At 36.8% G+C, this 23,332-nt stretch overlaps 1 protein-coding gene across 1 annotated transcript; it reads right to left on the reverse strand.

Annotated features, from left to right (window-relative positions):
• Nucleotides 1–2,619: 2,619 nt before the first annotated feature.
• LOC119796606 lies at nucleotides 2,620–16,152 on the reverse strand. Its single transcript, XM_038305232.1, has 11 exons — nucleotides 16,046–16,152; nucleotides 15,801–15,833; nucleotides 12,878–13,156; nucleotides 12,077–12,334; nucleotides 11,577–11,828; nucleotides 11,382–11,405; nucleotides 11,084–11,182; nucleotides 6,309–6,365; nucleotides 6,147–6,209; nucleotides 5,990–6,049; nucleotides 2,620–3,184 (listed from the first exon to the last, which is right to left on the reverse strand). The coding sequence occupies exons 1-11, from the start codon at nucleotides 16,074–16,076 to the stop codon at nucleotides 3,105–3,107; spliced, it is 1,236 nt and encodes a 411-aa protein (XP_038161160.1). The 5' UTR covers nucleotides 16,077–16,152; the 3' UTR covers nucleotides 2,620–3,104.
• Between the last annotated feature and the right edge of the window lie 7,180 nt (nucleotides 16,153–23,332).

Genomic DNA, 23,332 nt, shown 5'->3' on the forward strand with positions numbered 1-23,332 from the left:
TATACCTTGAGAACAGCGGTTATCTACCAAGAAAGGATCTTCAGTGTCTGAATGCAGAACTTGTTGATCACTTATTGATGACAAATGCTGAGCTGGTTTATTCGCAAACAGAAAGAAAAACACAATTATGTCTTTCTAGAATAATACTGCTTCAGATGGCTGCACGTTGGACTACCTCTGCTAGCTTGACCCTAATATAATTTTTTACAAGAACTTTAGTTTCCCTGTTTGTGGATCAGAGTTTCCTTTTTTTTTTGCCTCTGGTCTTGAATGTTGTGAAACTGTAGGGATTTTTACTGATATTTTTTTTCTTTTTTGGATACTTGTCAGTTGGTTTTCTGCCATATTATTTTTCCAGAGAGTTTACCCGTGTTCTATTAGTATCCACTTACATTCCACTTTCTGCCTTTGCCCCACTCCATGAGAAGTAGGTTAATCTGTTTTATTGTTGCTAAACTCCAAACTCAACAGCCAAGTGCATATGTGGTAATAACTAGTGATTTTAATCACTCCTATCTCTCTGCTATACTGCAAATGTTCCAACAGTTTGTCAGCTGGTGTACCAGAGAAACAAATCTTTGGATTTGTTTTATGCAAATATCAAGGCCTTATTTATCTACAAAGTAAGATGTCCTCTTGGGAAATCAAATCACAATCTTGTTTTTCATTGCTCAAATTATAAGTCCCTTTATAAGAGACAACCTGCAATAAAATTACTCAGAGAAGTAGGTCACAGGAGGCTGAAGAAGCCCTGCAAGGATATTTTGAGGCTACAGACTGGGATGCACTGTGTCAGCCACATGGAGAGAACATCAATGCAATGACTGAGTGTGTGACTGACTTCATAAACTTCTGTGTAGATAACACCATCCCTACTAGAACAGTGAAATGCTTCCAAATAATAAATCATGGATCAAAAGCGATTTGAGGGAACTGCTCAACAAGAAAAAAGAAAACAAGCAGAGATGTGTCGTAAAGGATAAAGAAGGTCACAGGCTTCAAGAAGAAGGATTATCAGACAGATGGAAGTCTGGGCTGAACAAATGGACTGAATCCATTTTTCAACAGGTTCAGCATCCTCTCTGGAGGGACTGAATCGTAATAAGTCACCAGTGCAGATGGAGTTAGCCCGAGTGTCCTGAAGGCCAGTGCAGAGCAGCTCTGTGGAATTCTACAGCACATCTTAAACCTAAGCGTGACCCAAGAAACAGTTCCAATAATGTGGAAGACCTGCCTTGTTCCAGTACCAAAGACTCAGCCAACAGTCCTCAGTGACTATAGACCTGTTGCCCTGACATCCCCCTGCATCAAAGTCATAGAGAAACTTGTGTTGGTTCACCTCAGCAAACAAACAAGCAGCTATCTGGACCCCCACTCCATCCTGGATTCTCCCCCAGCACCTCACCTGATCTCTCACCTCCTGGCTCTGACAACCCACTGCGTCACCAAAATTGCCTTTAGCTCCAGCCTCTAGGTCATCCTGCCTTCATCCATCTACCAGGTGCTGATCTCCTGCTTATCCTCAGAACTCTGATACATTAGTGCCTGGAACTCTCTGTGCGGCGATTGCTCTGCCACGGTGGCAGTCTCAAACTGAACTTTAAGATCAGGTTAGTGACTCACTCGTTCATGATTTTCCACTTCCAGAAAGACATGGTTACTAATCTACTGTCTCCACCCACAGAGGTTCCTGCCTTAGACGCTGACCCACCCAGTTCTGCTTTCAATAAATGTTCTGAGTAATTGGTTTGTCCGCCTTGAATACTGGATCCTTTAGATCTGAGCCTTGACAAATAAACCAATTATATGTTTACGCATACTCCAGCTGGCTAGTCAACATGTGGGGGATGGTAGGTGTAAAATGGAATGAATAAACTAGTCCTGTTGTAAGGCCCTTTAATGAAAAACACTGGAGATCACCTTCAATATTATTATTTCTAAGCATTGAGGACATCAATCCCAACCAAAGAGGAGGCAGTATTAAAGAGATGTTCTGCATGGCCTCTGACCCATTGTCACTGTTTGTCTGGATAAGCATTGTTGCTCTCACCAGTGCAACAGAAATAAGGAAAGTAAACAATGGAGAGCAATATGTAAGGAAACCAAGGCACAGCAAGTCTGCTGTGTTGTTTCCCTCTTTTATTTGTCTGAATCCCTCTTACCAGTGCTGCTTCATGTTTATCAAATTTAAGCAGACTTGTCCTATTACATCAGACGCATTTGTCACCGTGTATAGATGTCAATACGTTGCTCTCAATCGTATCATGTAAATTAGTGGGACCACTCGCGTCTGATGTCCCAGCTGTATGCCGCTCTAAGGTGATTTTAACCCGGGTCGCTTGCCAAGTAATTTCATGGATCACGGAGCTGTTCCCATTGCCACGAAAAGCCGATTACTCCTGGGTAGAAACAAGTTTTTCGGCCTGTGGGAAAGGGGTATATCATTACACACACAGAGATGACTGACAACAAAAGGTCCTCCAATTAAAAACCGAAGGAAATCAGATACTTCATGTCTTTTACCTGTATTTTAAATGATCTACAGTAAACATTGATCTAACATAATATATACTATTCTATTCATGTATACTTTATTTGAGACACATATTGCACATTAAAAATGAAAACAATAGTCTTTCATCTTTAAAGCATCTTTAAATACGTTACAGTAATATGTATAATTTAATTAAATCTCTATTTAATGTGACCAGCAAATAGAAGCATTGCAAGCACCTCACTGCTCAAAGACTGATCTAAATGGCATGTTCTAAACAACAGAAAATTTAAATGAGAGCAAAATCTCTTATAAATATAATATTTCACTTTTTTGTTTGGTTACTGTATGTTATAACATAATACATTTAAATCTAACAATATAAAATATTAAAGAGAGATTCAGAAGTCCCAAAAAGAAGCTACTTCAAATTATACAACAAAATATACACACCAACACAAAAAAAAAAGCCTGATATTGCATTTAAAGGCATGCTTAGTCTCATAAAAAACAAAAGCACATGAAATATTGATGGTTTTCAAAGTTGAAGAAGGTGAATATTTGGTTCAAATTATCTTGGGGTAACCGTCAAAAGGACACAGCACGCAGCTTACGCAGCAACATCATCCAGTGGTGCTTCCGAACTGATTTCAGAATATAAAGCATCTGCTGCTGCAGGGCTCCTCCTTTCTAGTAGAGAAGAAATGATCTGTGTTAAACTTTTAGCAGCATTTGTAATCATTTATTATTCTAATGCATTCTATTAGTGTAGGAATATTATGTTGAATTCTGTCAGATTGTTATATATAGTAGAAATGACAAATCAGTATTTGAAACACTTTGAACAACTGTTATTGCTTCTGCTCTTTTAGCTGCTTCTATAATCAGGGGTCAAACAATGGCGTAAATATTGGTAAGCAGAGACAGCCCTTGCTTACGGGCCCATGACCTCTTAGGGGCCTCATCACTGACACCTGGTAGGCCCCCTATGCAATTGTAGACCAGGACGTCCATTTGCAGATGCAGATGTAATGGTGCGAAAAATTCCTCTTCAACCTACCTGATACTGAAGTGACTGACCGCACCGGAACACAACACAAGCCAGATTTCAAGATGATGGTGAGCCATTTAAACGCCACACCAATAGCAAAGCAGACAATGGTACTTTTAATTGCTATGTTAATAACTGTGTATAGTTCATTAGACGGTTGGTAAAAAATACACTAATTTAATATGTTTCAAACCGCAATAAAGATCTTAAAAGAGCAATGTATTTGAGTAATTTATTTTTTACACCACGGCTTGGAATTATGGGTAATGTAGATTAAAACCATAACGGTTACAAACAACGGGTTAGCGATGATGGATACTAAAAAGAGGTACTTAAGTTTATTCCAGAGAAGAAAAAGGAAAGAAGAGCTGCTGGAAAAAAAAGGGAAAAACTTCCCCCCCAAAAAACGAGGAGAGGTGGACGTTGCTGCCGCTACAGTGAGTTAAGATTGAGATCAGGAGATGAATGGAGAGAGCGTGGGTTAGGAGGGGAGCTGTGAAGCTCAAGTTAGCCCCATGGCTTGTTGTGATAATAAATTAAAGTATATCCATGTCAGGTGAAGGTGAAGAAGGACGAAGTGTGTATGTATGGGGCACGTTTCGGGCTGTGTTGATAAGCATCTCCCTGAATTTAATTTTTTGTACTTAGGATGTCTGTAACATTTGGTGGTGCGCTGTCACCACTGATTCCACTCAAGGGGCACAGTCACTATTTTTGAGTGTATGATGTGTAATCATGTTTTACTGACAATTGCATTATTGTATCTTCTCGGCCAATTTATGGAACCGTCGCCATATTGTGAACCTATATCATGTGTTGTACTTCATATGGGGCCCCCCCAGATAATGTTGCTTACGGGCCTATTGTTGTTTAGTTAATCACTTGCTTAGAGCTTTTTACACTGGATCCTCTTGCCATCACCTAGGTTCCCCACATTCCAATTAAAGACATAAACCACATCACCATGAGGACAATTAAGAAAAAAATTATAATGAAGAAATAAATATAAGTGTCACCTTTATCTACCTCATTTTTACTTTTATTTATTTGCCCGTCTCAGTTTTAATCAATAATTTCAACTAGGCAAGGGCCTGGCAAAGGATTGTTATGTTATGATAAGCTTGAGTAAAAACTTATTTAAACTGTTTTACACTTTTGGGCCTTTAAATGGTTTGTTTGTATAAAAACAGAGCAAATCTGATTGCACACACAAAGCTGATCGGTAAAATGCAAACTGATTTGCTTTTGTGACATGAACATAATATCAGGCTCAGTCGATTTATGTTTATTTCTCTATTAAATATGCAAAATATAATGCTGACAGAAATTGACAGAAATTTACATATTTGATGGAAGAAGGAAATGCATCTGTAATCCTTAATACATGCAAACAGACTAATCAAATGCTGCAGAAGATTCTCAGTCATACAGGTCATAGTCATCCCAATAAAGTTAAAAAACAATCCACTTGACTTTGTTTCCAAGTTTGAAGATGTATCCCTTCCCATCCAGGAAGCTTTTTTAATTAAAAATGTCAGAAATAGCGTTGAGTTCGAGGCTTTATAGAGTAGACCAAAAACAAAACCTGGTTTTTGCTTAGAAAACATGCAACTTCAACTGGACAAACAGGTCTGCCGCTTAGGAATGGGCAGTCGTTTGGGTTCTTAATTAGCCTGCAATACCCCCTACCTCTCTATGTCGCTGAATAGGGGGGTCGTTAGGGAAAAATTGTTGGGGGTGGGGGTTGCAATAATAGCGAGAAGGAATCAATATCATCGCAACCCCCATACAGGGGATCAGAATGTATTGTCAGTTCAGCCAGACCAACAATTCCCCCAACGATCCCCCTTTCAGAGAAGTGAAACGTCTTCAAACTTGGAAATAAAGTCCAGTGGATTGTTCTTTAACTTTTTTTGGAAAAGATTAATCAAACCTTTAACAATGGTGGGTAGTGTTGTATCTATATTCAACACATTTAATAGTTAGTTCAAACTTGCAAGCAAAAATCTCTGAGGTATTTTGGCAAATTGGTACAATGCCCGATAATTGAAAGACTGGGGTAAATTCAAAACAGAAACACATCCCGGCAAACATTTATATTGCCCGTAACTAGTTTTAAACAGATTTCTGGATTTAGTATTCTGGCAGACACATTAAATCTTAATCCAATTATGCTTTTGTTTTTTTCTTTATGAGAAAAAAAATTTGTAAAACCAAAAATATTCCCTTACAGTGTATTTGTTTTGGATTACAATCTACATCAACAGAGACAATAAGAGGCCTTTGGTTAAAACAGACCAAAAGGCATAGATTTTATACACAAACCACTTTGTGTCTGAACAATCAGCTTATGATGGTTTATGAGAAAAGATGTTATCCTACGATTGTAACATTGTGTTGACCTTTAAAGAACTGACATGGTAATGAAATGAGAAAGACTGTACCTGTTGCTTCTGTTTTCACTTGAGAGTAAACAGTACAGTCCCCTGGGTTATGAGGCCTACCTGTAAACATCATACAAAATTAGCAAAATAAAGACATGAATCTTAAGAACAAATAGTTATTTTCTCAGCTTGCTCATTGAATGTGTTTGAATCTTACTCTTTTTGTCATTGTTTTTCAATTCAACGAGACAATATGTAACATCTGTGGAATCATCTGCAGCTGAAATATTTGAGGATTTTAGATCAGTTACTGATGATCAGACTTATTCAATCAATCAAATATTGCACTGCTAGATACTTAGAAAAAGATATGCCTCACCATGTCCAGTGTAATCAGGGGATTTGGCTGAGTCAGAGGGACCAGAATTACCTGGTGCTACAGGAAAGGAGGGGAAAAGTAAAAGAAAATTAATGAACTTCATTGCTAATTTAGAAAAAAAAGATCTGAGAGTAAAAATGGAATTGATTAGATTCTTTCCTCATTCGAAACAGATAATTTAAACACAAATGTATAAATGTTTGCTTATATGTCTTCAGCAGGTTACATTGAAACTAGATAAACTAGGTTAACTCTGGTCTGATGTTTGACCAGAACTTTTCTTTTAAGAAACAGAGTACAATGTATTGATTTGTTATAAATAATAATAATAATAATAATAAAACAATCTAACAAAACAACAAAGCCCTGTCTGTATTCATGCTTTTTAGTGCAAGTTGAGTCCATAATTTGGGTTTAAGGTTTGATTGTGGCCCTCTAAATATTTCAATGTGAAACATTGCAAATGCAATAAAAGTAATGACAGGTTGAACATTAAGAGTTTAACAGACATTGAATTATATCAGGCTAACCTGATAGATTATACATTTCTCTCAGGAAAAAAAAACCATATTCACACCATTGTTTTGTTTCTTGATTAATCTAAAAACAGCACCAATGTATGTTATCAACACAGTCAGAGGCGTGCACAGACATTTTGGGGGGCAGGTGCTCAGGAGGGGGGGGAGGGCACTTTTTAGCGCACGTGTAACACTTAATTATAAAAAAAAATAAACGCATGTTGAATGAAATTTGACTTTTATTTGTAACATTCTCTAAACGTGAGTTTTCAATGGAAAAAAGTCACATCACCAACAGAACAGACTAAAGCATACTTCTTTCATCTGGCTCATCTCCCTGTTTTCCCTCACCCATCTGTTCTCCCTCATCCTGGTCTTTTTCTGTCTCTGTGTCTTCCCTGAACTCTTCCTCATCTCCTGTCCTGTTATATGTTGATGGTATAGAGCTTCCCTGCTGTGACTGGCTACAATATATTAATAATAACCATCATGACAATAATAATAATAATAATAATGATGATAATAATAATAATAATAATAATAATAATAATAATAGCTTTAACAAATATGCCACATTAGTTTAAATAATGGGCTATTAGGGCAACATGACTGGAAGTCTTGTCACGTGGATATGACTTATGGTAGCCTACAAAATAATAGCTATTTTAATACCTGCTGCACAAACCACTTAAAAATAAAATGTGAACAGCTTTTAAGATTTTTCAATATGATTAACCCTCCTTTCTTGGCATTGTGCTGCAATTACTAAATCAATATACAATTAAGACAATAAAGAGACCAAAATGTGTTAATTTATGTTGCCTAACAAAACCTATACAACAGAAAACGTTTGTCTTAACACATAGATTTGTACAGAAGAGGATTAGGGCCACTGAAAAAAAAAAAAGTTAACTGATTTTTAAATTTTATTTCAGTTTAACATGGGGAAAAAAGTCAGAATTCTGACTTTTTTATTGTCAGAATTCTGAGATTAAAGTCAGAATACTGAGCAAAAAGTCAGAATTCTCAGCAAAAAGTCAGAATTATGAGAAAAAGTTAGAATTATGAGATTAAAGTCAGCATTCTGACTTTTTTCCCATACTAAACTGAAATAAAATTTAAAAATCAGTTAACTTATTTTTTTTTTCAGTGGCCCTAATCCTCTTCCGTAGATTTGCAATTGCAAACTCTACCAAAATTCTTTGTAGCCTATGTGGTCGTCCTCACGTTATCTGTCACTGACTTGGGCTAAAGTGTAAAACTTTCAGAATCAGGTTTATTGCCATTGTGAGTTCACAAACTAGGAACTTTTTATGGTACAATCGTGCAACATGAAACATATAATATGGAATAGGTAAATAAAATTATAAAAATATCTAAAAACTGTGGGTATACGTCATGCAATAAAATAGACTAATGTATACACTTAAGATAAAAAATATGGATACAAAATATAAAAAGTAAAATAGCATCTTACAAGGAGACAACTAGTTTATCTGGTGACCAGTCGGCAAAATGCGTGTTTGGTGCTGCTGAATGAGACATTTTAATGCCCAACAAAATGATTCTGCTTGATCTGTATATTACCTGGCTAATGGGGCACGGGAGAAGCAGCCTGTCAGCGACCGTTCCTGCTATCTGAAAACTGCTATGATGCTGCGCATCTGGCATGCCCTGCGGGCGACCGAGCGAGTTCACGTGACAAAGGAAGAGAGAGAGGCTGGTCGTTTTTGCGCAAGTAGGTCGGTCATTTCGGGGCATTGTTTCAGTCGTTTTTAATGGCTCAGGTTTTCAAAAGATCATTTCAAAACCGACCTCAGTAAAATCTTAATAATATTAATAATAATAAATAAAAAAAAACTAGTTTCAAAAGGGCATTTTCTTTGATAGAGGGCAAACTTCCTAGTGCTTTAGCACCACCTAGTGTCTATGTGTGCACGCCCCTGAACACAGTTGTTTAGGTTCTATCAATGTAAATACCAGATTTAGTCTAATAGAGACATTTTTAACTGTACTCCTTGGCAGAGTGGCGACATAAAACAAAATCAGAAACGTCATGATTATTGTCATAGATTAAGTCAGTATCTGTATTTGGGACTGAGAGCTAGGCCAAACAACCACATCTATAATAATACAATAGACTTATTATACCTGATAGACTACCTATACCCAGTCCACCCATGTTTCTCAGTCTTGATCCAGATTGCACTGATCTCTTTCTATGTTTAAACTGATCACCAATAACCCCCCTTTTGTGACTGGGATAAGCAGGTCCCCTGAATGCAGTGCTGCTGTAGCTCCTGCTGAAAAGATACAACCAGCTCAGATTGCGCAACTGCGAACAGACCAAACCCCCAGATGTCACAACTGTGAGACAAATGAACTGAAGGAAAAGCTGTGATGCCAGCAAGACAATCCGACTGTCATAAACCTTTAAAAACGATGAGCTGGACCCAATGGACCCGATCAGCTCCTTTCCTAAGAGACAAGTTCCACGTGAATCTTTCTGAAAGCTAGCTGGCCATAGCTTCTTCCTTTATCCTGCCGTCAGTGCTAATGATCAGTGTATTGTCGCACCTACTAGTTTCACTGCTGGTGAGAAAGCAGAAGCCTCCACCTTATAAGCAGCTGTTCTACGCCATTGCACAGAATCTCTCCTTTGAGGAGGCAGCATCACAGCGTGTTATTGTGTAATGTGTACGGACGCCTCCATAGTGGGTTGTAAGTTAACTTCATTGATTTAAGCCCATCAAATTTCCTTGTTGTTTGCATTAGGCCAATCTAAATCTCTCCAAGAGCCCACACAGTTTTGGACTGAACTGAGCCAATATTTGAAGCTACCCACCCCACCCACCCCTTTCCTCAACCAGGACCTGCAAGTAAACTCACAACAAAACCTTCCCATTATTCCATCTGATGCAAAAATAAGGTGCTTAGCTTGGCGAGTGTAGTTAAGTCAGGTCTTTTGACTTTCATATGGTTCATTTTGTTTATTTAAAAAGGGTTCTAAACCCTGGTTTCATGGTGTGAATGAATGTGGTGTGACTGGCTGTGACTGAGTTTATGTGTTTCTTTCATCTTTATATCTTGATTTCCTTTTGTCCTGAGGTTGTTGTTTTAGAGTAACTGAGAGTTTTGTTCACCTTTAAAACTGTGTGCAACCACATGCTAGGGGCAGCCTTTTTCTGAGTTGTTTGTAGGACCTTAGGCCTAACCAACCTTTCCCTTTTGGACACATGATAAGATGCACCATTTTTTGAGATTCACAACCTACAGTATTTTTCTAGTTTGTTGCTTCACCTTATTTGACTGCATGGTAGGGGTTCGCCATTTTGTATTATGACTTCCTATTGTAGCAAGGCCCCCCAAAGAGGTTAGATGAATGTACTTTTGCGGACCTTCTACAATGCTGTATTAATACATTTGTAAACATTAACCCTTTTCAGCTAAATGAATTTGTGTTGTTTTTAACAGCACCTATTATTGCTCACTATATCTGCCGATAAGTTTGAATGGACATTATCGAATGTATTGCGATTTGGCCTTCCTTGGACACTCCCCAGGAGCCATTTAAATCCACTCTTTAATTATTCATGTAGTCAACCTCATGTGTATTTTTCTAGTAGTGTGTAGTGTTTGCATAGATGTCAGCTTCCTTATAATTCTGGATTGATAAAAATTAAGACAATAATATTCTAACCTGTAGTAGTTTGTGTTTGTTGTACAGCGAGTGGTTTATCACTCAGGGCCAGATTCACCATCCTTTTGGTTAAATTTGAATACATAGAGACAAAATTTCTTTGGTTGGTAATTAATAGCTGATAGCCTAGCCTAAGTCACTATATTGGTGGGGATAACTGAATTTTAACGGCTGTTCCAGAAGCCACCCGGAATGTGACAGGCCAATCCTGGTAAGTAAGCGGATTAAATTGGTTTTAGCCTTGATTTTGAATTATTTATCAATTAAAAACAACCCCAGTTCTAGTTACTTCATCTTTGTTCCAGGTTTGAACTGGGGTTCCTAAGTGTCCTAAGGAAAATATAAAACCTGAAACACTATAACCGAATGCTAAGTTTTCCCTTCCTAAGCATTCATCAGCAAGATGACCCTCCATTAAATAAATACAGGAAATAACAATAATCAAATTTTATATCCTGGTAGCATGATCCAAGATATAAACATCAGAATGCATCCATGTGCCAAATGATTTAAAGGGTTTTAAATAAACAATCAATTTAAGATGAAAATGGTCTCACCTTTTGAGCATCTGCAGCGCCACAATAATAGCAGGAGAATAATGAGAAGAATAACTGGTCCAATAACTGATCCAATGATCAGCAGCACATGGAAGAAAGCAGACATGGGCAATGTGGAGTCAACAAGTCATCTTCATGTCATGTATTTGTTCTACCCAGCCACTGAAGCAGGTGAGTCCAATCTTCACCGTGAATTAACCTGTGCAGATTGGACTCACCTGGTTAATTGGCTGGGTAGATTAAATACATGACATGGAGATGACTTGTTGACTCCACATTGCCCATGTCTGGAAGAAAGAGCTGACCGGAGTGGAAACATTTGCTAGATAGATAGATGGAGAATAAATAGATATTAAGTAAAAAAGGAAAGGGTTTTAATTGTATGAGTAAATTGTCATTTTAGTTTTTAACTTTGAAAAAAATCTGCAGGACATTTACTTAAATTTCTCACTGTTCATATTAATTGAATGATAAAATGTTTTCTTCCTCTCACCTCTAACAGCCATCCAGCTCTGTGGTGACTCCTTTCCTGAATGTTCACACTTGTAGAAACCTTCATCTGACTTTGACACTGCAGAGATCTTCAGCTCCTCTCTGCCGTCATTGTGGATCAGTTTGTTATTGTGATAGAAAAACACATTGGAGAGAAGTTTTTGTTCTTTATCTCTGCAGCTCAGAGTAACAGGATCTCCCTCAGTCACAGGATGGACGGGGCTCACCAGGATAGGATTGTCATAAGGAAAATCTTCAAGACATTGAGTGAATATTGGATTTTAGATATGATATTTTTTTTTTTTACGGTGACGTATAACCAATCTTGCATGTTCATTTTTTAACATTTTTAAAATTTAGCTAGGTTAAAAGTTAAAGGGTATTTTTTTTATTGAAGAGAATGTATTATGTAACTTTAAAACCTAAGGGGCATTTGAAACTCAATTCTGTACAGTATGAAATTATTGCAATACAAAAGGACTTTTATACATCACTACTTACACTGTACAGTGATGTTAACAGCATTGCTGAACTCTCCTGTTTCAGACTCACACCAGTACACTCCATCATAACAAAAGATCCCCTTCATGGTACATGAGGATCCATTCATGACGGAGCACTCTAACACGTGGCCTGTTTCTGTAATCCTCCTCACTCTCCATTCAGCAGAGTTTCCCTCACATCTTAGAGACACAGAGTCAGATCTGAAGTGTTGAACTCTGTCAGGACTCACTGAGAGAGACGCTGTTGGATGACGATCTGAAAATAAATAAGACATTTCATCTAAGCACAGAGCAAAGCTTAATACATGATAAAAATAAATCATATATTACTTTTTTTTCTTCCATGAGAGTTAAGTTTAATATTAACATGGCCGCAAATTACCCAAACATAGCTTCAGCAAAAACTTAAACAATGTCTTTTGTTTGTTTGGAAAATGGAAAAACTGCAGTCATTATAAATCAGTATGAAACAAAACTAAAATTATCTTATTATAAAAAAAAAAATAAGTATTTCAATTATTTCTGTATCTATTTTTTTTACTATGGCAGGACTTGTCCTCCATACATTATCCTCCATCTATACCATAATCCTTTTGTTCTTAGAGAAACCTTTCTTTTTAATCTGTTTTCTTAGAGCTGTTTTTAATTTCCTATTTAAAAAAAATCTTGCAATAAACACTATGTTTCTTTTCTGTGTTGACAATGAACCCACTGACATTACATAATAATTTCTTTAGTTTTATTGAATTTATTTCCATTAATTTTCTTCTTGCTTAGAGGTGACACTGAGAAAACTAACCTGCAGACCAGACAAAAGTTGGATGTCTATATTTTACTTCTCTTCTTCCTGCTTCACACACATATCCTGTTGTGTTATTCTGTCCATGGATAATGTAGAAATTATCATCAGTCCCATTGGAGCTGCCAGGCAGCAGCTCATAGGTGTAGAAGTGTGCTGATAGTTTGGGGACAGCTTTATACCAGAAGAACTTTGTTCCTGTAGGTGGATGTTCAACCTCACAGCTCAGAGTCACAGAGTCTCCGGGATTCACCCATGATATAGACACAGAGAGTTTATCTGTTGGAGGAAGTGTCTGTCATTAAATTTGATTAGTCTGACCAGTGCAAAACCTACTATTCAAACAGGCAAGTTAGGTTAATTCTTCAGTTTAAAGAAACATAGTCAGAGACGGTGTAAGCGGAGCTCTCAAATTATACCCAGACAGTTTTAATATACGTAAAAGCATGTTAAAAGATTCTGAGATCTCCTTTATATTTTGGGCAAAGTTTCTGCAATTCTAAAGTTGGAATGTAAATTTTATTTTCTCAAACATTTTAAATATCAGCAAAAAGAAAAATACAAAAAAAAAAAAAAAAAAAAAACAGTATGTAAATACATTTAAAACTAAAACAGACCTCAGTTCAAAAAGCAAATAAACAAACAAAAAAACCTCTGGCTGCGAACCCAAACATCTTTTAAAACTTTGTGCAATGAAAAACTGTTTTTTTCAAAAATCCAATTAATTATACATGTATTAACTAAACAAACTAATACTTCATAGTTACGACACCAGGACTATCTAAAAGACAAACACTGATAAATTAAGGTTTTACGTAATATTGTCAGAAAAAAACATATTTGTATAAAACACATAAAACAACATACATTGTAATAAAAGAAAATGGCCAACTTACATACAGTTAATGTAATAGCATCACTCCAGTCTGTGCTGCTGTGAGCACTTACTCCTCTGCAGCTGTATTCTCCACTATAAGACTCATTAAATAATTTTAGATAAATGAATTGCCTCGTTGTTGAAGGTTTATTTAACCTGCTTGGTCTCCATTCATATGTCCACTCAGATCCTCCACTTGCATGGATCTCACATTGGAGGATCACACTTTCACCTTTGTATACAAGAGGCCGGTCTGGGTTCAGGATCACAGTGGGTTTAATGGGAACTGTTCACATAAACAACATATAGGTTTTACTGTGGTTCAGCAGAAACATAAAATTGAAATAAAATGTATTTTGATGTACAGAGCAAGGCCTAAGGATCTACAAACCCCTAAACAGAACTTCATTTGGTAGCCACCTACAGAGAGGTCCCAGGCCAACACTAAACTCAACTCTGTTTCTTTTTTTTTTTTTCCTGAATACTGTAGATTACAACTTGATTTACAGTTAACCAGAAAGTTGGTCAATTATTGACACAACTATTACATCATTATTTACAATTTTAGTCCTAGATTTTGACAGCAGAGGTAGATAGTAATTAGTTACATTTACTCAGATAGATTTACTTGAGTAACAATTTGAAAACACTTTTATTTTAGGAGTAGTTTTACTTACTTCTTACTTTTACCTGAGTAATATTCTTGTAAAGTGTCGCTACTCATGCTTGAGTAAAGTCTCTCTGTCCTCCCGTGAGTAATTTGAACTATTCCAAGATCAGGTAAACATGCAGTTAACTGTAGATATTAAAAGTGGAATTTTTTTACCTTATCCTAGTACAGTATATTTGCATTGAAAGGATTGGTTTTCTAAGTTCTAACTGCTTCTGCAAGAATTTGTTACTGTATATTCATTAGTTTTATTTTTTATTCTTTAGATATTTGAGTCTTCAAAATGCCAGAACCTGCACATAAAATGCCAGCATCATTTCTAAACATTAAATCTGATGTTATTCTCCAACAGTTACTCAGAACTCAAGTAGCCTTTTTACCAAATACTTTTTTTTTTTTTACTTTTGAGTAATTTCTTGGATGACTACTTTTTACTTCTACTTGTAGTGCTACTCTTACTGGAGTACCATTTTTGGGTACTCTACCCACCTCAGCTTGATTTTAAATTTTTTTCTAAACGTCTGCAGGTGAAGGAAAAATGCATAAAACTAAAATGTGTTAAAATGCCAGTTATTAATTAGTGCGACAGATTTTTTTCTAGACATACAACCAGATGTTTGATAAAACATACAATTAGACTGGCCTATAGCTATACAAGTAGTTATGTGCTATGCTGAGGGGTATAATGACCAATTTGTTTTTACCATTTTCTCCCATTATACCCATTGCGCATTATCTGTAGTTTTTGCTGCTGTTAACTCTTTACTTTCTCTTTATAATGAAAACACTATTGGAAAAAGTTAAACTAGAGTATTTCTGTGTTGTTCTTTTCTCAAGCCCCTGGTTGGTCACAAGAGACAGATGCTCACAATGAGCCAGATTTCCCATAGAGAATACTTCCTGTTTGTTTTACTATCGATTTGCTCTATATGCATGGACATTATTACACATTACTGCAAACTTTTCAACTCATTACAATGGACTGTCCATCACTGCTATGTGCATGTGTTATAGAACCCCAACTAAAAGGTAGACTTCCCCCATTTTTTTTTATGCATAAGTAAGCCAAGAGATATTGAAATAAATCATGCCTACCAATTTACTGGACCAATGTTTGAATTATATAATTTTACTTTTCATGGTGACACCTACCATCTAAAACATTATCATATGGGGTAAAAAGATAAACCGCTGACTGCGTGAAGACAGCTTAGGCTTTTTAAAATCCACTCCTTGGTTTAGTTATGAATAACTGCTCTACAGAGCAGGAGGCTTTATCATTTTCACTAACAATGTATCAAGAGAGGCTAAAAACAATTACATACATTTTAAACAACAAATTTTGCGAAAAATATAAGCAAAGAAATATGTCTTACCATCAGCGTATCCACTTATGACTGAGATAAATACTACATTAAAGAGATATTTAAGAAAAAGTGAGAAAAAGAGTTGAGAAGAATTACATTTTTTTAAATTAAAGACAAACTGCCCTTTAAAAAATTCTAAAATGATACTTATCAGGCTACTCGTAATATATCTTTTTTTAAACAGAGCAGATGCAGCTTTATTTAGAAAAGTGTATTTTTTGTCTCTCTATTTTCAAAGGTATACATTCACTTACACAATAATAGGAAAATCCGAGAGTGTCCCATCCTCACAACTCTATCTGGTGCCCAACTTTAATCCTAACTTCTTTAAGCTGAAAAGACAATGAAGACAAAAGAGCAGTTCCAAAAAGCCTTCTGCTTTTTAGCAGCTTGCGTATTTTCTTCCTTTTTTCACAGAACTAATGCAACTTTTACCTCCTCAGTTGCTCAATATTCTTGTACTTCCTGTTCTGTCAAGAGACCTTAAACGTTAGTGAAGTGTGTGATACTAAAATAGTAGTACCGAATTATACAGGGAAAACAGTGCATGGTGGTATCAATTCAGGAGCAATGGTCTGTGTGTATGGTCATGATGACAAGTTAGTAATCAAAGTAAAGGAAAAGGTTTGAAAATAACTTAGGACTTTATTTAGATTTCTAGAAAATACTTTTTATGTGACATAAGTTATAGTTTTATAGTGTAGTTTTAAGTATTCGCCCTTTAAATCTTGATCAATCTGTTCAACACTCTTGTGTGTTGATGGTTATTGTAGTTTGTGGTGATAACCTAAATGGGCTGACATTTCAAAAACCTTGTGGGACCACACATTATGCATTTACTCTGACTAGTAGAGGATCATGGTTATACTATGAAGTTAACCTATTTTAATTCTACACCCTATTTGGGTTTACATGAAATGTAATGGTGTGGTGTAATCAGTGTTGGGTAAGTTACTTTAAAAATGTAATCCGTTACAGTTACAAGTTACCTTGTTTAAAATGTAATTGTAGTGTAACTTTTTCAATTACTTTAAAAAAAGTAATGTAACTAATTACTTTTGATTACTTTTTGATTACTTTAAGGTTTTAATGAATATTGACCCATGTTCAACATTTAATTTTGGAGAACTCAATGTGAACCTTAAAAAAACACTAAGCTGAGAGGGAACTGCTGACAGGCAATCACAGGATGTCCACAAGAAGAGATGCCAGCACCAGGCATGGAAGATTTTCTCAGACTCCTCTCATCGGGCCATACTCTTTCCTGTTCCTACCCCAGGCTCTACCATTTACGCAGTTTGCAGACTAACACAAGCAGGTTCAGGTTGATAGCCGGCAAACACTTCATGCACTGCACGGTTAAATTTGAGCCATTTTCACAGATGTAAATTAAATGCTCCTTAAATTTCCAGTGCTGGAAGGCTGTCATTTTTGATGCGCTGCTTGAGCTGAAATAGAACCGTCCGCTCGCTTGCTGTTCCTCAAGGAGGCTCCACCAGCACTGGATGGATCATCAGAGTGGCAAATGTGATAGAGACAAGGAGCCGTAGCGGGAAACGGCGATACAGGGCGCAAAGCAATAAAAATATTATTACAGTAGACCCTCGTTTATCGTGGGGGTTACGTTCCTAAAAGAACCCGCGATAGGTGAAATCCGTGAAGTAGAAACCTTTATTTTTTTAAAGTTATTATACAATGGAATACTCCATACAACATTGAAATCAAGGAACAAAAACTTTTTACAGGCCCAAGCATTTGTTAAACAAATAAAAGTACGGTATAGACGTTGCTGTTTTCTTTTTTTTTTTTATACAAATAACTACTGTACTGTACTGTAAAATAATATAGTTATAAATAAATAAGTAATAATTTTAATCATCAATACGAACTGAAGAGTTAATATTGCGGGGATCAGCAGCACCCCACCATGACGGATTGGAACGGGAGAACATGAAAAATGATTATGAAAAGAAATACAAAGTACTGTAGGACAAATAGTGACTGACATGTACAGTACAGTATTTCACTGCTGTTCTGGGGAGCCGCTGCATCCTGACTCTGCTCTGTGGCGTTTTCTTCTAAAGACAAAACACACACCTGCACCGCATGTGCAGGTGTTTCAACAGTTTAACAGTTTTAAGGCAGGAAAAAGCTGCTGTAGAACCTGCTGGACCTACATCGAATGTTGTAAAGCAGGGGAGGATCTAGGATTCTAGGAGATCAGGGTCTTAGCCCTGAGGGTGAAGATGAGAGAGTAGACTTTCTGGTAAATCGATCAGAAGCGCAGTGAAAATGGTCCCATCCGCCATGTCCGCCTCTCTGGCTTCAATGCACGCTCCTGACACAAGGAAAGCAGAATTTCATACAACACCGGGACAAAGAACATCTGGAAGTCAGTCAGAGCTTCACATCCCCTGGGACGACAGTTTGTTTAGCAACAGCTAGTGGTGACAACTTCTTCTTATGCAGGGGAATGCTACAGGCTGTGTTCCTGCACATGCTGCCCCCTCTCCGGTGAAATGCAGTACTGCACATTTTACTCAGATCAGCTCAGAAGCGATATCCAGGGCTCTTGGGGAAACATCCGGAACTGCAGCCAAAGTAGCCACCCCCTAGATCCACCACTGCTGTGAAGCCTCTTCCCACAGGGCAACAGGGAGAACAGTCCAGGGTGGTTATATGAGACGTTGCTGATGATGTTATGGGCTAGGTACACGTAGCGCTGGAATAAAATGTCTTTAATGCCATCAGTGATCTGATGGCACCGTTCAAGTTGGCATGCGCTGTCCTCGGTGCCTCTTTATCACCAGATTTGAAAGCTGAGTGCTGTGCTTTTAGGGTTTTCAGGTCCTCCCCATTCATTCAGGGTCGTTGGTTCACTCAGATGGTGAGGCTCTTTGTGATGCGGATGTCTTCAATGCATTTGTTGATGCAGGCTAACATAGTCATGGCATACTGATCTATATTTATTTTGTTGTCATCTGGTCTTCATACCTGGCAGGTGAATGAAGACCAACACCAAACTTAAAGCTTAAACTGAAAATATATTAATATTCAAAAGAAATGAAAACAATATTAGCAGTCAGATGAGGACAACATAAAATAAACAATGAGCAATGACAATTAATTGAAAGGTTTTATACTTTCCGTCCTTCACAAGTCCAAGAGATCCTTAAATTGGGATCTGTTCCAAAAGGGGAAAAAATAAATCCAAGTCCAAGGTGGTAGATAAAGATAGATGTGGTGGACCAGGTATTTTGTATTTTCTTTCCTATTGAAGCTGAATCACATGGTACCTGACAGCCCCTCTGCAGTTATTCTGCCTCTACTATGTGCTGGTAAGAAAAGAAGCATAGCTGTGATCAGACAGTCAAACTAGGAAAACAAAAATGAAAACATTTAAAAATAAAAGATTGTACACAAGTCTGATATTGTGAGTCCAAGTTGAGTCTGAAGTCCTTCAAATTCAAGTCTAAGTCGAGTCTGAAGTAATTTAATATGCAACTTTAGTGCGAATCAAAAATGAGTCCCAGACTCGAGTCCCCATCTCTGCATGCTGATGTCTGGTCCACTCAATTCCCACTCTGGCACCCTCTGAAGTGTGTAGAAAATACAGCATAATCTTTGAAAAACATGAAATACAATGGATATGTTTCCTATTATTGTAATGATTGAACAACCATAACCACAAAATATTTTTGAATAGGAACAATTAAACACACAAAATGACAAAAGACATCTGGTATAGGCCCTCCCTTCATTTCTGGAGTGTAAAGTTGCCATTTCAAAATATTGTTTAGGTCCACCATATGTTCAGTTTCCACCTTTTTCTATTTGCTGCAGTGGAGTCCCACTCCTCAGGTAATTGGTTTATAACGAAATCATCACCCATGTGCTGTATGTTCCTGTGATTTGCTGAAACAATGGAGTTATCTTATTGGTTTGAAATCATAGCTTGTTAAAGCCAAATGCATTTGTGCATAGAGTCACTTCAGGGGAGCTTCAAAAATCCCCACACAAATGCAGTGAAGTTTAACCAGACCAGTGGTGGTTTTTAAATCAAGAAGTGTGTATGCAAATAATCTGGTGAATCTGGCCTTGTGAATTTGTATATATCTTGGTTTCCTGTTCTTGAATCATCATGTGCAGATGTGGATCACATATGCGAGTTTTTTAAATATGTAGACTCTTCTGGCTCTATAGAACTGATTATACAAGAGAGTTTGTAGCCCAGGATTTTTTTTTCTTAATGGGGCCTGCTGGGGGACACCGAAGGACCCTCAGAAATTCTGAAGGAAACATAAGAAAAAAAAAAACATAAAAAAAAAATATACACATAAAAACATTTAATTGTTGTTTTATCATTCAAACATTCTTTTAAAATCATAACAATCCTATAAAATAAAATGTTTTAATGGTATATTTTAGTGAGATCTAAAAGCCAGAGTTTTAAGACTGAAATTTGAGACTCTTCCTCTGTGTCAATAGGTAAGAAAAGCAGAAAAACCACCTTGGCTGACAGGTTACTGAAATGCTTGTTGCCTTTGCAACAACACACCTGACTCTTGGTTTTAAACATTAATTTTACTGAAACAAAAATTTTGTATGTCTACTTTTAGGGGTTAAACTGAACTGAATTAAATAGATAAATGTTTTCATGGTCTGCAAGGCTGTGGTTTTGTTTTTTTCTTTGGCCTATTGTTAGTTTATGTTATTCTATGTGTTATTTTAGCATCCTGGGTTGAAACTAATTTTCTCCCTTATCTGGATTATTGATCAAGTGTTTAATTTGGGTTTTTTCGTTACTCCTAGATTTATGTTATTCTGCTCTACTGCTCTACTGTTAAGAATGATCTTGTTTGGAATTACTCCTTAGTTTTACTCCTCCTTGGTAATTTTTTTCAGTCATCTTTTATTTAGTAAGTGTGATTTATTTAGTCCTTGCTAAAGTTTCTCATCATTCATTGTTTATGGTTTTCTTTAGAATATGTTTCCCAAGGCATTATACTTACCTCCAGCCACCCCCCACCCCCCATGCCCTCATTGTACCTTAGTGCAACTATCCTTTACCCCTCAGTTTCCTTCCAGTTCCTTATCAGCACATCTGCTTTCAGTTAGCTCATTAATCCAGTCATTGTTCAGCATTCTCTTTGCCAATATTGAAGCCCATCTCATTCTTCCACTGATTTCTAGTTCCTATTGTGTGTTTCCTATACCCTAGCATGTGTTCCTCCCAGTGGTGTGCATCTTCTGTTTACATTTATGTTTTAATTTGCCTGGCTCCTGCATCCTCTGCAGTTTTTGAAAGAGCTTTTGAATTCTTTATTAAAAAGCCACCAAGACATCTTGCTGCTCAGTCCCTCTGCATTGGGGTCCTCATCAAATCATAACAACTATATCATGAATTAAATTAAATAAATTCAACAAGAGTCAAAAACATGTATATTTTTTTTTAAAAGGCCAACACTCTCCACTTAAAAAAACAAAAATGCACATGCACAACCCTGTACCCACTGCTGAGAAGGAACACCTATTAAACGCGTGCAAGAGCATGCATGAGCCCATTTCTGCTCGCATACTCTCTTTTTAAAGGTTGCTGTTCTCATAGCTCATACAAGCTTACTGTGTCTGCATGTTCGCCCTAACCCCTAAATCCCTCAATCACTATTTAGAGTGGGTACTATATAGTGGACTTTATAGTGAACTCAGTTTACTGACCGTTTGGACAGATGATCACTGCTTTTTGCTCCCCGTTGGTCACGTAACTCCTCCTCCACCGTGTGGTGTCTGTGTCATCTTTGCTATTAGTCGCCACTGTCGAGTAGCGACAGCCTATGGCGATGGCGGACCACTGTGACAGCAAATCCCATAATGCTTTAAGAGGAGAGCTCTCTGCCAAAAGTCTTCCAGGATATATCTGCCTCTTCTGAAGCTTTTCTTTTCTTCTCATACACCTCATAGACACTTTTTCTCTTACAATCCTTGGCCATTTGAGCTTCAATGACTGTCTGAAACCGTAGCTCACCAATTATATATGCCGGAAAGTGCGCATACGCAGAAAAAGATAGCTAACTGGGGACAAGTCCATAGGACCGCCTTATGTAAACATATCAACAGCATAATTGACAATTAGGAGGACCACTTTTTTAGATGATCCATCTGGAAATAAAAGATTCTCCTCTATACCTTTAAATTAAAAACTGAATATTCATGATATATTATATTAAAGAAGTTTAACATCTTTTTTTTGAATAACCTCATTTAATTATACATTTAACTATTTACTCTGCATTTGTGTTCAGGCAGTGAACACATGAAAATTAAACAGCCAATGTTATCTGGCAAAATCATTGTGCAGAATTAAGGCTGCTCCGACAGAGACCCTGATATCACATTGAGCAAGACAAGGCAGCTGTTTCCTAGTTTGCTATGACTGCTATAGTTTAAGTGAAAAGTGTGAACATAATTTCACTAACGTGTTTAAATTTATGTACAACAAATTATGGGCGAGCTTCCTGAGCGCCTATATCTTTATTTTAGTCAGACAAACGTCTAATAGGCTCTTAAAAGAGCCTGAGTAAAACAGTTGGCAGAGCTAAAGTTTTTTCTGTATGGAATCTGTAACAGCTCCTTCCACACTGGACCACAGTGAGATTTTTTTTAATGTCCCCATTAAATATCCATAATCTAGGACTGGTAAATGTCAGACATAAGAACCGTGACCAGTTGTTGGTCCCCACAAGTACCTATGAGTCCCCAAAATGTAGCATATTCCTAGGAAATTGTCCCCACCAGGTATTAAAGACATGGCCACACATTACACACACACACACACCCACCCACAAACACAACACGGACTTGAATGAGGTTTGATTTTGTTTTGTTTTATTGTCAAAGGTTTTGTGACAGTTTTGTTATGCCAGCAAATATCATACTCATGCTAGTCAATATTGTTATGCTTAACAAGATGTAACATCACAGAAAGAGTAAAAATAAAATCATTCAGATACAGAATTAAGTTGCATTATTACACACTTGTTTTCAGAATAAAAATAGCTTTATAGCAAAGTAGCATTTTACTGTTAAGGGGAATTTGCTTCCATAACAGGTGGCATACAGTTGATATTGATACATTTAGAAACAAAAAGTATGTGAGAGTCAAATGAAAATAGTACAAAAATAAGAGAATAGGGTAAATAATCTTTTGCATTATTTCAGTTTCATTTCTGTGCTAATTTGGTTTATTTAAGTATCCACTTGTGTGATTAACAGGATAAAGTGACAGGAAATCTAAAAAAATTCTGACTACTTCAAAAACTACACAATTACCCTTTAAAATTCTTGATTTGAATCTTATGACTATATATATATATATATATATATATATATATATATATATATATATATATATATATATATATATATATATATATATATATATATATATATAGAGAGAGAGAGAGAGAGAGAGAGAGAGAGAGAGAGAGAGAGAGAGAGAGAGAGAGAGAGAGAGAGAGACTTTCAATATTTAGTACTTAAAA

This window comes from Cyprinodon tularosa, unplaced genomic scaffold (assembly GCF_016077235.1).
Source record: "Cyprinodon tularosa strain WSP-4 unplaced genomic scaffold, ASM1607723v1 ctg553, whole genome shotgun sequence".
Lineage (NCBI taxonomy): Eukaryota > Metazoa > Chordata > Actinopteri > Cyprinodontiformes > Cyprinodontidae > Cyprinodon > Cyprinodon tularosa.